Source organism: Coturnix japonica, chromosome 3 (genome assembly GCF_001577835.2).
Source record: "Coturnix japonica isolate 7356 chromosome 3, Coturnix japonica 2.1, whole genome shotgun sequence".
Lineage (NCBI taxonomy): Eukaryota > Metazoa > Chordata > Aves > Galliformes > Phasianidae > Coturnix > Coturnix japonica.
In genome coordinates, this window is record NC_029518.1 from 32,473,916 (window position 1) to 32,489,369 (window position 15,454).

At 37.8% G+C, this 15,454-nt stretch overlaps 1 protein-coding gene across 14 annotated transcripts in view; it reads left to right on the plus strand.

The window, feature by feature from the left end:
- RGS7 (regulator of G protein signaling 7) overlaps positions 1-15,454 on the plus strand; it is a 207,693-nt gene that overhangs the window by 178,085 nt on the left and 14,154 nt on the right. For 2 of the 14 annotated variants that reach the window (XM_032443893.1, XM_032443894.1), the window contains exons 16-18: positions 2,761-2,850; positions 4,095-4,148; positions 13,130-13,612. In XM_032443893.1, coding sequence (XP_032299784.1) covers positions 2,761-2,850; positions 4,095-4,148; positions 13,130-13,327 — 342 coding nt within the window. In that variant the 3' untranslated portion in view covers positions 13,328-13,612. Of the gene's footprint in view, positions 1-2,760; positions 2,851-4,094; positions 5,078-5,457; positions 13,613-15,454 lie in introns of those variants that run through there. The other 12 variants (XM_015857784.2, XM_032443898.1, XM_032443895.1 and 9 more) reach the window with 11 other exon arrangements.

The following is a 15,454-nucleotide window of genomic DNA, read 5'->3' on the forward strand; positions in this document are numbered from 1 at the left end:
GAACTTCCTAAGGATGTACTCTTTGACAAGCAGTATTATAGGAGTAAAGAATAGTCTGTAGATGTCTTATCTGGCTTTTGGGGGTTTGAGTTAAAACATTTTTAGTTGTTCATAATAAAAAGATATTTTTGATCAAAGCTAGGTTGTGAAAATGCTTACTTTTTGAGATGGGAGCAAAAGTTAAAACAAAGCAGTAAAATAGAAAAATGCCCCTAATGATAAAAAATAACAAGCAAACAAACAAGTACTTCAGTATGAAAAGAAACTTCATTTGACTGATAGCTTAATATTTTATATTTGAAGACTTCTGAGAAATGCAACAGAAAATAACTGGATTCGCAATCACAGATGCAGAAGTACTCCCATACTCCCTTTTTCAGCCTAGTGATGAAAATTTAATTATTAATGAAAAGTGAAATGGTGTCAAAAGGAGAGATTGAGATCATATCCCTTCAGAATTTTTTACAGCTTGATTATTAGAACATCAGCCTGGGAGCCCGGAGATACTGCTGTAAGTCCCTCACAGCAGAAGGGAAATTCAATCTGACCTTTCTACTTTTTGGGAAAGTGCCACTGCCCTAAACAGGAAAGAAAATAATTCTACCAATATAAAATAAAGAAAAATTGTGTGCTCTCATATTGCTATTATAATAGCAACCTATGATGCAACAATAATATTGTCATTAAACACTATATCATTCATACTGATTTTAACTACTGTGCGTTAAGCCAAACATGTGGGTGTTGCTTACATCTACTGAACCACTGGAGACTTAGGAATTTAGCATACAGCAAAGACAAGTTGCACAAATAAAAGCTCTAGCAAGTTTAAAGGCTGAAAAGAAAACACACATTTGCAATTGAGTCAGAAAAGGAAAATTAAATTCCTTTCTAGCGTCCAATTTTTGTTTCATAAAAATAGTTGTAAAGTTTCAATGTCATTTTACTTCCAGATCACTCTTTCCCCTCTTTCCTCTCCCCTTCAGTTTCTGAAGGAGGTAGAGTATGCTGTGCATATGCAAGAAATAATCTTTTCCTGCAGTCAGGCTTCTGTGTATTTGATGCAGTTCAGCATACAACTGGAATTAGGAAGGATCCATTTTGCAGAGTAAAAGGGCAGGCCCAACTCCAACTTGATATGTTAGGACCCCTCACTGTGCCCCACCTGCAGTGGCAAAGTTCTGTTAGGAGTGAGGCGCTGCCTCTTGGGAAAGGGACCACTAACATTTTGGCAGACACCAAGTTATTTAACTGTGCTTTAAAATGCTTTGAAAAGCATTTCTGGACTTGCAAGATGGTACTGTGAGATTCTGTATTAAATGAGAGTGGTACAAAAATAAAAATAGACCAATTGTGCTAAATAATATCCATCTTCAATTCCCATCTTATTGTACATTAACAATATTAACGCAACCTAATTTTGTCTTGTTTTTACTCACATTTTTGCTCAGATATAGAATTTTAATGCCCATTATCACTGATGTGTACACCAGTACCGAAGTCCCTTCTGCTCTCAATTGCCTGAATCAGCTGCTCTTGTATAAACTGAATGGAATTAAAACTCCCCAAATGAATGAGCCTCAGTTCTGACTATATGCCAGAACTTCTTGGCTTAGTGTAGGAAACACAATGAAAGGCACTTAGAATCATTCTCTAGAGTTTCTAACAAATCAAAGATAAAAAAATACCAACTTTAATTTTACATCACTATAATTTTAATATGGTGGGTTTTTTTTCTATTCATTAACTGCATGCAGTACCAATCTCAGAAACCATATTTCCTCTAGAGTTTATTTACTGTTTCCTGCTATCTCTGCTAAAGCTTCCTGTGGTAAAAGGTCGGGTTTAAATGAAAAAGAAAATGAAAACAGCTAACACGATGCAGTACATTTCTTAAAATATTTCTGTGAGGATATTTCCTGTTCAAGTTGCTTTTCCTAAAAATCCCTCTCCTAACATCATAACTGGAGTGAGATTATAAGATGTTTTACATTATAGATTTGTAGTGGGTTGTTTTGTTCATTTGCTTGTTTATTTTAATTATTTTATTTTACAGAGATGAGAATGTTGCAAGAAGCGCCCTATAAACTGCCTGTGTCATTTTTTTCTCGATTAGTGTTATCAAATTTTTATGTGTCTCTGAAGAATAAATGTCTTGAAAATTTGATTAGCTTGGAACTGTTTTTCAGTCTGCATGTACATTTTCCTTATTATATTATCAGCTGGGTAGCAGAATGAACATCTTTCAAATAATGGTTCCAAGAGTAGCCAGGGGACACCCTCTCTAGGTTAAGCACTTATCTGTAGTGCTAAATTAGAAACCTACCACCTTTTCAAGCATATCAAGTCAGAAAAGCATCTCCAGAAACTAGTTCACAAAATCTGATGGGAAAGGATCTGAGGTTCCTGATGTGGTCACTTAGCTGAACTGACTGATGTAAGGGTAGTTTGAAACTGGGCCTTAAGATAGAAGTGAGTTGTAAATTCTCAGAAAAAAATAATTCTGTAGTGAAAATAGGAACAGTAAGTTTAAGGTAGGTATGCTGTATCCCTTATATATAACAAATTAGTGGAATTTCTGATTTAAGAGCAGAAAGCAACTCATCTTTGGCTGAGGAACTGCAACCTCAGCCAACCTTACGTCATAACATTTCCTGTTCTAAGTAGTGGTAGCTGGCACACATTTAAAGATATACATCTGCCTCCTGTTTCACTTATATCTTCTTTTGTGGGAGTAACAGCACCTCCTTTTCCTTTCAGGAGCACATTTACAAACTGATGAAAAGTGATTCTTATCCTCGTTTTATACGATCCAGTGCCTACCAGGAGCTGCTACAGGCCAAGAAAAAGGTATTGGTCCATCTTGCCTTTGTCTTGCCACTGTGCAAAGCAGTGGTTATGTTTGCAACAATACTCAGTCTTCTCTCCCCTGTGCCAGTGCAACTGGATATCTGGTAGGTGACCAACTTGGCGTGTTTGGAGGGTCACATACACACAGGAGTTCAATATACATATATGTGTATATATCCTGCATGTGGGCATGTTGCAATAAGTTATTCTAGCAAAACTTATTTTTATTTTTACATCCCATATTGTACTGTTTTCTCTGTTATGAAGCACCTTAAATTGCAAAGTGCTTTACAAATACATTAAAAAATAAAATAAAATCCCAGAAGAATAGTCTTTCATGTTTGCAAGTTTGCTTATGTAATAACTGTTGTTCTCTTTATTCCACCTGTAAAATCGACAGAATGTGTTTAGAAACAGTCTCATTCATATGAATAACTTCTGATTCCAACTATAAAAATAGAGGCCTCCTAATCCTATTCCTTTCCCTATTCTTTCATGAATAGTTTCAAACAGATTAGAAATATGACTTGAAAGACTGATCATGTCATACTTATGCAATCAGAGGCTCATGTCTTGGCATGTAATGTTTGCTTAGAGAAGCCCAGATTACAGAATTACTCCTGAAAAGGCACAGCCCAGAGAATGTGAAGCAGCTCGTGCAACGCAGAGTTCTGTAATGATAAATAATTTTATTAGAGGGCTCTAAATAGTGATCTCCTAGAACAGCCTGGGAGCCATATGCTTGCAAAATTAGGGCCCTGTTGTTGCTGAAATAAGGTAGTTATTAACATCATAGCATTCTATTGTTTATAATGACGACCTAAAATTATATGAAAGTACTGTGTGATTTTGTTTTTTGTTCAAACATTGATTTCTGAAGATCCAATATAGAGAGAGATGTTGAAAATACCAGAAAGCTACAACTGTCCGTGTGAAGTCCTTAAGTTTGTGATTGTCAGTTCATTAACACAAGATGTGCACTTCATTATTTCTTTTTATTTTCAGTTTTTCTTTTAAATCAAACCATTTTGATCCCCATGAAAAAATGATTTTTGTCAAATATTATATCTACTTTGCCCATCTGCTGTTTTGCAGAGTCCCATTACAGCTTCATACCTGTGTTTGCTTCCTTATTTATACAAACTTTGTTTTGCAGTCCATTGTTTCATCAGTCCTTTTCTACTCCATTTGTCTCGCTTTTCTTTTTTCCCTCTTTTTTCTTTTAATTTTATTTCAAATTTAAGTTGGAAAACACACTGGATCGTCGAACATCTTTTGAGAAATTCACACGCAATGTGGTAAGTTTGTTGCCTCGGAAGACTAGTAAACCTGATGGGACATCCTTCTCCTTTCCCCCTCACCGAACCTTCCATTCCCTTTTTGCTTCTCTGACCTGACAGTTAAAAGTCTGTTTATCACAGTTTGTGAATTTTCCTAGGAATGTCAGCTTTGTAATGTACTTTCATTACAACCCCTCCTCCCTAGTCCCTTTCCTGCTGATCTCCACAGTCACGCATGAAGGAATGGAACTTTGGGAGCCATGTTTTTAACATTAGGAAGCATTAAATTATTTGGGTTTGTTTTTTTGTTTGTTTGATTGATTTTTTTTTTTTTTTTGTAATTGTTTTTAATTTGTAGTAAAGAATCTGTGAAAACCTGCTTGATGTTGGTCCTTCTATTGGTGCCTCCCAAAATGCTAAGCCTGATACAGTTTAAATATATCGGATTTCATCTCTTTTTTTGTTTTACTAGAAAAGCATTTGTCCCATTTTTGTAATTAAGGACAGGGAAAAATAAACTATAATTATTTCACTTTTCCTGTCCTCCTTAATGCTTAGCACAGCTTCTTTAGGACCAAAGAATTGATGCTGATAATACAGAAGGGTTTGATTGAGATTTCAATTTAATTATGAATACAGCAACTGATTATTTTTCTTTTTAATAATAATTTTGGAAATATATTTTACCAAGGTAAAAATGTGAAGGCTGGTAAATTTGCTGTGGGAATTCTCTTGCCACCAGCCGAAAGATCCACTGATTGCTTGAAATGTGGGATTCTTTTTACTTATCAGGTTTCTTTGGATATTATTTTTTTTAAGCTTTGTGAAAGTTCCAACTAAAGCATTCAACGCATTTATTTTTGTAGGGCAGAAACATCCCTATTTTCCCATGCCATAAAAACTGTACACCAACACTGAGGGCGAGCACTAACCTGTTATGAAAAGAGGTAGAAAGATCTTGGATTCTACTCAAGTTTGTCTGCATTGTCTGTTGAATTGTGCAGTTGATGCTGCTGTGCGTGTGTGTGCATCTGTGGCTTTTTCTGTGACCTGGTTAGTGGAGCTGTGTGCATTGAAATGACAAATATGAGAGCTTTCAGCAAAGATCATGGTTTTTGTTTTTTAGTTACTAGGGAAGGAGAAGCAGTTCTCAGAAGCTGCCTCCCATATAATGAGGCTTAAGAGTGTTTCCTCAAGTATTTAAATTACATATAACATTCCAGTATTCAGAACAAGAAACAAACACAGTGAAAGTACAAAGTTCTGTGAGTTTGTAGGAATAAACATGTTAAAACAAAACTGTAATCCTTTGACTACTTTCTTATAGGTAAAGGCTTCCTGTAATATGCTTTGAATCCACTGCAATCAGGAACAAATTTGAATTCAATGGGACAAAGTCAGTGAGACTAAAAAGTAAATAAACAGCCACAAAGGAAACTATCTCAATGTTTGAAACAAAAACCCCTATTTTTTGCATGGTGGTGTTGCCATAGCATGTTGCAGTGTGATTTGTGTGTTGTCTGAACAGGTTGATCTATAAAACAATGTTATACGTGACAACATTATACGTAATGATTCTACTTTCTTCCATGGAGATGTTTAACAGGAAGTTCCACAGTAATAAACGAGCCTGGGTTAATGAGAGAGAGCACAGACAATACATCTGGGACCCCTGAGAGGCAAGATTTTGCTCATCACAGTGCCTGACAAACTACAATATATAGGCTGGGTGTTTAATTAGCCATCAGATCAGGAACTGGTTATGGTAAAAAGTACATAAACAAGTGGCTGTAAGGAGAGAAATAGTGAGCACCAGACAGAGGAAAGGAAAACACAACGAAGAACTGTAAAAGTGAACACAGATGGGGAGGCACTACAGTTAGTCTCTCACAAAAGCATCAGCCCTGTACACCAGCACTGGAGCATACTGCCCTGCCAGCATGCCCAACATTCAGCAGCTAATCTCAGGCAGAAATACAGAGCAGCAGGATGCTGGAGATGCAAGGCAGGCCCAGTAGCAAAGCTGTGAGCTAAAATGAGGGGAGCGAGGATTTCTGAATGTGAAGCATTAGTACTTCAGTAGAAGGCGGCGATTCTTTTCTCATAGCACAAGCTATAAAGTAAATTCTGTGCATTTGCTTTTCCTCAAACTACTACCCTATGAATTTGCGTGGAATCTGTCATGTCGGGACAGCTATGGAAATAAAAAATATCACTTCTAAGTATACATTCCTGATGAGATGAGCAGCTCAAGAATATCAGGGTTCTCAGGTACAAACATTTTTCTGTGAGACCTGAGTTTCTATTCCACATGGACCCAGGACCCCTTGCCACCACGGATCCTTATTCTTCCATTCTTGTTCTTCATTATGATGAGTTTATAATGTATAATTATGTGCCTCGGTACACTGGTTCTAACATGCAGGGATAAAGCAAGTGTTTCTCAGAATATCCTACTGATTAACTTGATCTTCTGTGAAGGGACAGGCTGTGGTAAAAGACCTGCTCTTCTGATTAATACAGAAAATAGATGTGAAACAGGTCTTCTGCAGCTTACCCAAATGCAGTGGTCTCTGAATGATTTATAAAGAAGGAAATTGTATTTTCCCTTCTGACAATTTAGAAAATTTAGACTCATTTCCACTGTTATTTTTCTCAATTACATCCAAGAGGCTTTGCATCGAACAAAATCAGACCTCAGTATTTTTATTTGAAATATTAAACAAACCCAACCAGATGCGCATAGGGACTGTACATGAGAGGATGACCTTGTGATTCATAACCTGATTTGTTGAGCTGAAACTATAAGAGATTTCTGAATCTTATGTTAGCTTTTATTGGAAGTGGATTATGCTTGCAACAGATAGCAGTTGCTAAGCTAAAAAATTTAGAAACTTTCTAAATGCTATCCCTCTACATTAATCATAATATTAAATGAAAATCACCTAGGATAATCACTCATTATTTTAGTCAGGGTGGGAAAAAACAGAAGTGAATCTATCTACACATAAAAAATAGGCTTAGCTTTGCATTTCCTTGACACAGTGGAGTTTTCTTTTCAGAAAGCTTTCAAAAATTCAGTACACTTTATGAAAGCCCTGTATGCACAACTAAAAGCACTAGTTATTTAGCTTGCTGTGTACATTATACAGTGCAGTTGCTAATGCTTTTGGTGGTCTGCAAGAGACAATATGAACAGTGTCAGAAATATGCTTACATAAAGACATAATACAGGTAAAGTAATAGCAAACTTGTATTTGCTGTATGTAATATTTTGTCCAAAATAAAGTCAGGAAACTTCCTCTATCTCAGGTAATAACATCTACATAGCATAGAAGAAAAACCACAGTTGAAGGAAGGTGCACTGATAACACTGATGGGAGAAAAGAGGTCCTTTAAGGAAGACTTTAATTTCTCCTTCACATCAGGAACTGTGACAGTCACAGAGTGGTAGTCTCTGAGCAACACACCTTTGTGATCACTTGCTCGTGTTTAGCTGTGATCAGTGGTCCGGAAACACAGAACAAAGCATCTCATTTACATAGGCTCATTTCTTTTCCACTACATGCAAATTTTCCTGTCTTGGCAGGAGACCAGTTAACAGGGCAGGAAAGTGCAGTCTTTTCCTCAGAGCCACCCCGGGGAGATGTTCCATCACTGCATGTGGGTGTGACAGCTTCAGATGCCACCACCAGTGTCACAGTTTTATCTGTTGCTGCTTAACTGTAGAGGTGAAAAAAATGGGCTTGTTGCAAGTTTGTGGTGTTTTATGAAAAAACAGCCAGTAAAAATTTGAGTAAACTCAGTTCATTTATTAAATCAGAGTCATCAAATGATATCTTCACTTGTAGCCTCATAAGCAAGAACCCCATTTAATAACACTGAATTTAAAACCACTATATCTTACATTACCTGTGCTCTTTCCAGCTGTCTGCTTCCACTTAGCTTAGAACTTGCTTACCAGTTTCCTTTGAGGATTTTCCTCTCCAAACTAGTAACATTAGACTATTTAATGCATGAGATAAGAAATATGAAGGCCACGGAACACAGCATACATTCGCAATCCAATGTCCAGTGTAACTTAATATGAAAAACTGAAAATTATGGTCTAGAAGTGGAAATTAAAACTCTTTAAAATAGCTTCCTCATTTCTTTTCAGTGGGGTATAAACTTTACAGATATTTAAATTGATGTTGCCATGTTAAGAACTGTCCCTTCACTGAGAAACAATGCAGATATGAATTTCCCATTAGCCAATAAATTTTTCTCTGGACAGATAAAACAACTTTTTACATACCTGGGGGCCAGACCAGAAGTCCACTTGGCTCTGAAATCCAAGAATGGGCTATATTTTTCTGGAGAATAGCATTTTGAACAAGCTTTAATGCATTACCAGCTGTAGGACCTTTTGTTCAGTTATGGAAAGTGCAGTCATGGAAGTTTTCCTTGTTAGACTTTTGAAATTTGCTTACAGGTTTATTCTTAAAACATGGAAGAAAAACAGTATGTCAGAAAAAAACCACAAAGCTTTGAAAGATCAAAAAACAAAACAAAAAAAACCCCTCACCTAAAAATAACAAATTATTATAGAAATGAACTTTCTCTTTTTTAGAAAAGAAATGACTTAATGGAAAAATAACAATGATAATAATAATTGAAATTTTGAGTTTAGACTAATAATTAGTCTAAAAATCTAGGTTGTTTTTGAGGAATGATGCTCAGCTTAATGAGAAAAATCAAAAGGAGAATCCTTAGGAGATACCAGTGAAGGTTTGCCTCCTTGCCCAGTTCTGCAATGATGAGCTGAGCTGCCTTGTTTTTTGCTGGGGCAGAGGGGCTGCTGGCAACAGCTGGGTCTGTCTCCATTAGGAAACAGAGCACTCCCATTCAGGTACTAGGACAGTGACTGCCATTTCCCAGCTGACAAATATTTGCCTGTGTACTGAGCTACTGGAAGACTGAGAAATACAGAATGATACCAAAGCAAACTACCTGTCATGGCACATGGTGTCATTGGCATCTTAGAAAATCTTAGATTTTATCCCATCCTTTCACTGGCTTTTTGAGTTTAAACTATCCCATCTGGCAAGAGCTTGTTGGTTAAGCACAAATTAGTGCAGCTCATCAGAATATGCAGATTACCAGGGAAGGAGAAAGAGGGAGTATCACCCAGTTTGGAACATGCCAAGAATATGCAATTGCTCAGACACTGCTTTTTGTCTATGAACTGCTCCAGGACAGGGAACAGACACAGTGCAAAATTAGGAAAGGACTGAAATACCCACTATAGGCCCCTAAATTGAGTAAATGCTAACCTCCTCCTCTTCATCACCTTCCTGAAAGAGAAATACGCTAGCACAGCTGGATGAAAATCAAAGCAAAATCCTGACTCTCTAGGCAATGCTAAATTCATTTGCATTTGCTTGCCTTAGAGGAGCGAGGGCTGGCTAAATCCTGGCTAGAGACTTACTGTTTCTGCTCCTGTGCCTTTCCAGATGTGCTCCTGCCAGGGGCTGTTTATCTCAGCACTGTGTGTGGCACCAGGGATGTCACCTGGGAACTTTGCCTGCTGATGCTGGCCAAGCTGCTGGCGTTCAGCGTGTATGCCACACACGAGCAGATCAGGAATGGTGAGAGCCAATCCTCATTTTGTCTCATTTTGACCCAAATAGGGTTCATGCCATTCTCCCTTTTGGATGTGGAGTTTCCCTTTCTAGTTCTACCAGCTTGAAGTATGAGTCCTGGGGACAATCAAGAAACTTGAAAAAGGAGTCACTGAAGTTGCTTAGCAGAAAGAAAAATAATTCAAAAACTAATCTCTTAACCTTCATATATTTCAACTCTTGTCCCTATATAAATTTCACATTGGTTTCTTATGTCACATATGAATTGAAGTTATTGCTGACTGACTTGCCAGATTATCTAAGCTGTGAGTGTCCAGCTACATAAATAGGTCAGTCAGCATATTTGTTGCTCATAAATCTGCACATACTTCTGTAATTTTCCCCCAAGCTCTCTAAAAGTACAGTTGGAAGGACAACTCTGCATTTAAGAAGTTAATACATTAAGGTAGGTGAGAGAATACTGAGGTCAGTTATTTGGTTTTCATCGATGTAATTGACTCACTCCAGCTGCTCTGCAGCCTACTTGTACTCTGACTCCCTTGTTGGGATACAGAATCACAGTATCATAGAATCCTTAGAGTTGGAAGGGGTTTCTAAAGGTCATTTGCATATGTACACAAGGCTTCATTTGGCTGGTGAGCTATCATAAAATTGTTAAATTGTTTCAATTTGTATGTCCAAATTAAACCTAAAAGACAAAAATCCTTCTCTTGTTTAGAATTTGGCCCTATACTCCTGCATGTTGATGGCAAGAATACAATAAAAATAGTAAAGATCTCCTTTTCCTTCTTCAGATGAAAATCCAGTACTTCAGAATTTGTTTTTGAATGTTCTTTAATCTTGCAAGCACAGCAGACATTTTCCTATGTGTGATTAGTCATATGCCACACGTTTTAGAACTTGCCCATTTGTTATAATTGACCAAATTTGGCTTATGGAAATGTAATTAACATTATACCTCAAATAAAAATCAGATTAATCTCTGGAGAGGGAAGGTGGAGAATAAGTCATCCAGAGAAATCCTTAAATTAGGAGAAAAACTATCCGAAGTCTTTCAGCTTACTGTGGTGAGCAGTAACCAGGGAGGAAGTGATGCCAAATAACAAAATTTTCATGACATCTTAATGCATCTATAGGGAAAATTTCAGTTAATACATAGAATAAGGTTATCAAGTCAGATCAACTCATGAATGTATAGTTTTTTGCCCATGCTTAGATCCAAAATTCCTACTTTATGCAATATCACAGTTCATTCCAGAGATGCCAGAATGGTTCATCTCAAAATTCCATGGAATTACAACGCCCAGAGAATTGGCTGTTGCAGATGAGAAGACAAAATTAATTCACAGTTTTTATCCCCCCAGTGTGCATGTGTTGCCTTCCAGTGTGTTACTGAGGGAACTGTTCTAATAACTAATAGAAACCACCAGAGAGAATTCATTTTTAGACAGTTCCATACCCCATGGAACTCCTACATAGTTATAAAAAGTAGCCAAGCATGTAGGCCTGCAAAATTAAGCACAAAAATCTCCATGAGAAGTATAGATCAGCATTTGCTGAATATTTTCTTAGATTATGTCCAAGACTGACAACCCTGCATCACCTCTAAAATCACTTAATAAATTTGGGCATACCGTCTTAAATTGTAGTAGTCCACTGCCATGTAGCTGTGGAAGCTTTTTGGTTATCTAAAAAGTGTTTAGCTTAGTGGTGTGAACAGCTTACTTACCACATCATGGGAGAACATAATTCAAGGCTAAACTAGTGCCAAAATGCTGAATTTAATGTAGGTAGAAATTCATAGAGTTACAGCTAGATAAAGGGAGAAGACTATGCCTAGAAGGAGATATGCTGTCTTTCTAAGAAGCAAGCGCTATTACTGTCAGGCAATATGGTGAACTTGAGAGATGAGGAATCTAATTCAACATTACAGACCATTATTTCCCTTCAAGATTACACTGTAGGGGGAAAATCCACCTTCATCTGTATGACATTTATTTCAGAGCACGAAGAGTAAAATGGCTATTCTTTTTGTCAAGACCCATTCTGGAATATTGCATGTAAGCAAATGTTCAAAACCAGCTTGCAAACAGACATTCCACAGAGTTACAGTACAACAGATTACTTAACAGATCATTGATAAGGCAGAATAAGTTTATTTACCATTTACTGCAGAAGTCCTCTCTTCACAGTTACATTTCTTACTGAGTCTCTTTGAAGTCAGTTTGATATTAAAATGAACAATGCAATAGATGTAAATATTAAATATCCTTTAAATGACAAGTTGGATAGAACCTTTTACTTTTTTATTTTTATGAACCATTTATGGTATGTTATCAGGGTATCCCTGTGGTGTATTGAGAAGTGCTGTAAGCTTGCTGTGCCAGCTCTGCCTCTGCTGAATTGGTGCCACAGCAGGATGGCCTGAGGAGAGCTAACTGACATCTTGTGTGGTTTTGTGGCTTTTGTCTGGCTCAGCTAAAGCTCAAGTCTGCCTGAAATATGCCATCACAACATATCCACACTATCCTACCTGCACTGTACATCTAACTCTTGGGGGACACAACTTCTGAAAAAAACTGAAACAGCATTCCTGCAACAGGAGAACTGATGAGGAAAAATACAATGTGAAAATCCAAACACCTTCTATGCAGTGTTAGGTAGTTCTATGTAACATACCTGACCAATACTCCTCATAAATATTATATGCAGTCTCAGCAAGTCTATTGCAAATTTCATGGAAAAGCTGCTTTCCTGCCTGTATGCCATCTGCCTCTTACTTTCTTACTTGAACTGTAAAGTAGCTTTCTGCAATCTGATGGAGCTACTAGAGTGTGCACATTGCAGTAGCACGAGGCACCCTCACTTCTGGTGGCCACCTTCAAGTAGTTCTGGGAGAGACCAACAGCAAAACCCTCAGCAGTAGTTTCTTAACAGCCAAACCCCATCTCATTCAAAACTGGCCTTTGAATTTGCTGGATTACGCTCTGAAACAGAATGGCTGGCTGGCAGTGCAGGTGTGCAAGTGTCAGGGCTTCCTGTGGTTTAAGATTTGACAGACTCCAGTTGGTGCCCCTAGATATTTGACAGTGATGTGGCAACACTGAGTGGTTGCTGATGAACAGGTTTGCAGTGATCATGCCTCTGTTTTCTGTTTTTGTTTTTTGTTTTTATCTTTTCCTCAGGGGAAATCGCTCACATCAAAGAGGTTAACCAGTCTAGTGCAGTCCTACTAAAAGGATCACCTTGTAGCATGGAAGCAGACTCAAATCATTATACATACTTTGTAGCTCACTGATTGCCTGAATCAGAGGACAGTAGAACAAGATGTTGCATGAGCAAGGACCTGACTTGTTTTCTTTTGTGTATACTAAGGCATTACAGACTCCGAGGGACTCTCTAGCCTTTCGATGCCTCCATTTCGAAAACTGTCTGCTCACTTCCTCCTTCATATCAAGCTGGATCTGTGTCTTTTTATTTTCTGCAAGCTCAAGTACAGTGAAAAAAAAGCTTCTGCTAGGCACAGTTTATTTAAAAAAAAAATACGTCAATCAAAAACTGGAAGATATGTAAAAAATGCATATATTAATAAATATACATATGGCATCACATTTATTGCACAATAAATTAGCACAGAAGGTTTCATTTCACTGATGTATTCACATTGAGAAAGAAAGCCTGTGTCTTTGTCTGTTGTCTGTATATTCTCTGTTAATGTTTCTTGCATTTATTTTTATACCATATTTAAAAAAGAACACCTTTTACTCCAGATGTATTAAAGTTGATCCTTCCTCTGTAAATTTGTGTATGTTTATATTGTTGTTTTATCTTTCATTAAAATATGCAGAGTCTCTTTCCTTTGGGAAGTTTGAGATTTTAATACTAAATCGGAAGATTAGTCAAGAGCAAAGCCATTCCCAAAAGTTACATACCTTGTGCTTTCTAAAAAGTGACATGAAATGGCATTTTCTTTCTCTGAGTGACACCTAACCAAACACACTTTATTGACAATCATTTACTCTTCATTTTCTTTTTAGCAAGCTAGCAGCAGTGAGACCTTTCCAGCTTGCTCATCATCACATAAGCAAACTTTTCTTTAAGCTAGCTGTAATGGTGCAGTCTACACAGTCTGCTCAGCGATTCAGTTGCTGTCCAAGAGCAGATCAACTGAACTGCATTTTCTTAGGAATGGACATGATCAAGTCTGGCTGAGAACATGAGTATGCTTTTGCTAAATATGTCACCATTTCTTTCTCCTTGCCGTCATGCGTGCCGCAGTGCAACATTTTAAGCTGAAACGGTGGTTTGGAAGTGCTGAGACTAGAGCTCAAACCTGGGGTTGAAAATGAAGAAACATGCAATTTTAATTCAGGAGCTCAGTTCACATGTGCTGTTGTATTTGTGTCTAATACTGATATTCACCTGAGAGACCTACTCATAGTTTCACAGGAGCTTGTAGGCATTGTCCATGAGACAATGGATATAGAGCCTTCTGATGCTAAATGGAGCTAAAGCCATAATATCCCTGCTTGCAGAAGAGAAGCTGCACTTTCACCGAATATCTGATTTAGAGACAGTGGCAGAATCTCTGAGTAGAAAAGCAGTGGCATGAACTAAGGCAAATGACAAATAGCTCCAGGACATTAGATGGTGTGTAGGACAAATGTACTGAAAGATCCTTTTTAGCCTTGCACAGGACTGGCTCAGGACAGCCAGAGCTGGTACCATCTGCTGTACTCACTTTTGTGTGATATTGATAAACAGAGATCTTGTTGCAGAGGGACTACTAAACCTAAAAATGTCATAATTCTCCCCACCTCCCCCATTCCTGACACAAAGCAAGCTGGCTGTAGACACAATCCAGCAGTACATTAGAATAGATTAGTGCTGGATTCATCTCAGTCAGCACCAGATGCCTACCTGCGTTACTGCCGCTGGGACAGGGCTGCTGAGGGCAGAAGGGAGCTGAGCTGCTGTAACCCTGACTGCAGCATCCCCAGAGAAACGGTATGAATAAACCCAAGAACAAACAGATTGTTCATCACCTTGAATGGCTACCCCCCTGCTATTTACTTGGTTGAGATCTGGGAGAAGGGAATTGTGTTGTTGTTTTTGTTGTTGTTGTTCTTTGTTTTCACATGCTGCAGTGTTTCTGGTTTCTAACTAGGATAATAATCACTGCATTAAAGTGTTGCAGTTTCTGTCAGCACAATGCTTCCGAGCTGAGTTTTATCACAGAACACTGGTAATGCCCATGAGAGCTTGATTTTATCAAGAGCTCCATCTAGGTCAAGTCAAAATATTCAGTCTAGGGAGGCTAGATGAATTCTAATAAATAGTCACACTGAACCCCAGATCTTAAACTCTGAGATTTAATTTTCCTTTACTGCAGAAATGAGAGCTCTGAGGCATGAACTTGGGGCCAGGATATCCACAGAAATTTGAGCTCTGCTTCACTTCTCAGTGCCAAATAGAGATATTTATTTCCCAACTCCTGCTGCCACCGATTGCATCAGCTGGTATACTGCCTGCTTTTCCTTAGGATTTAACTAATTAGATACCAGTGTCTGCTTTGAAGAATCATTCCCATCGAATAACTAACACTTCAGATTCTTGCATTGAATATTTCATACAACTTTACCCTAAGGAAATTATGGTGGTTATTTCTTCTCAAAGCCTTTTGCAACATTGTCTGGACAA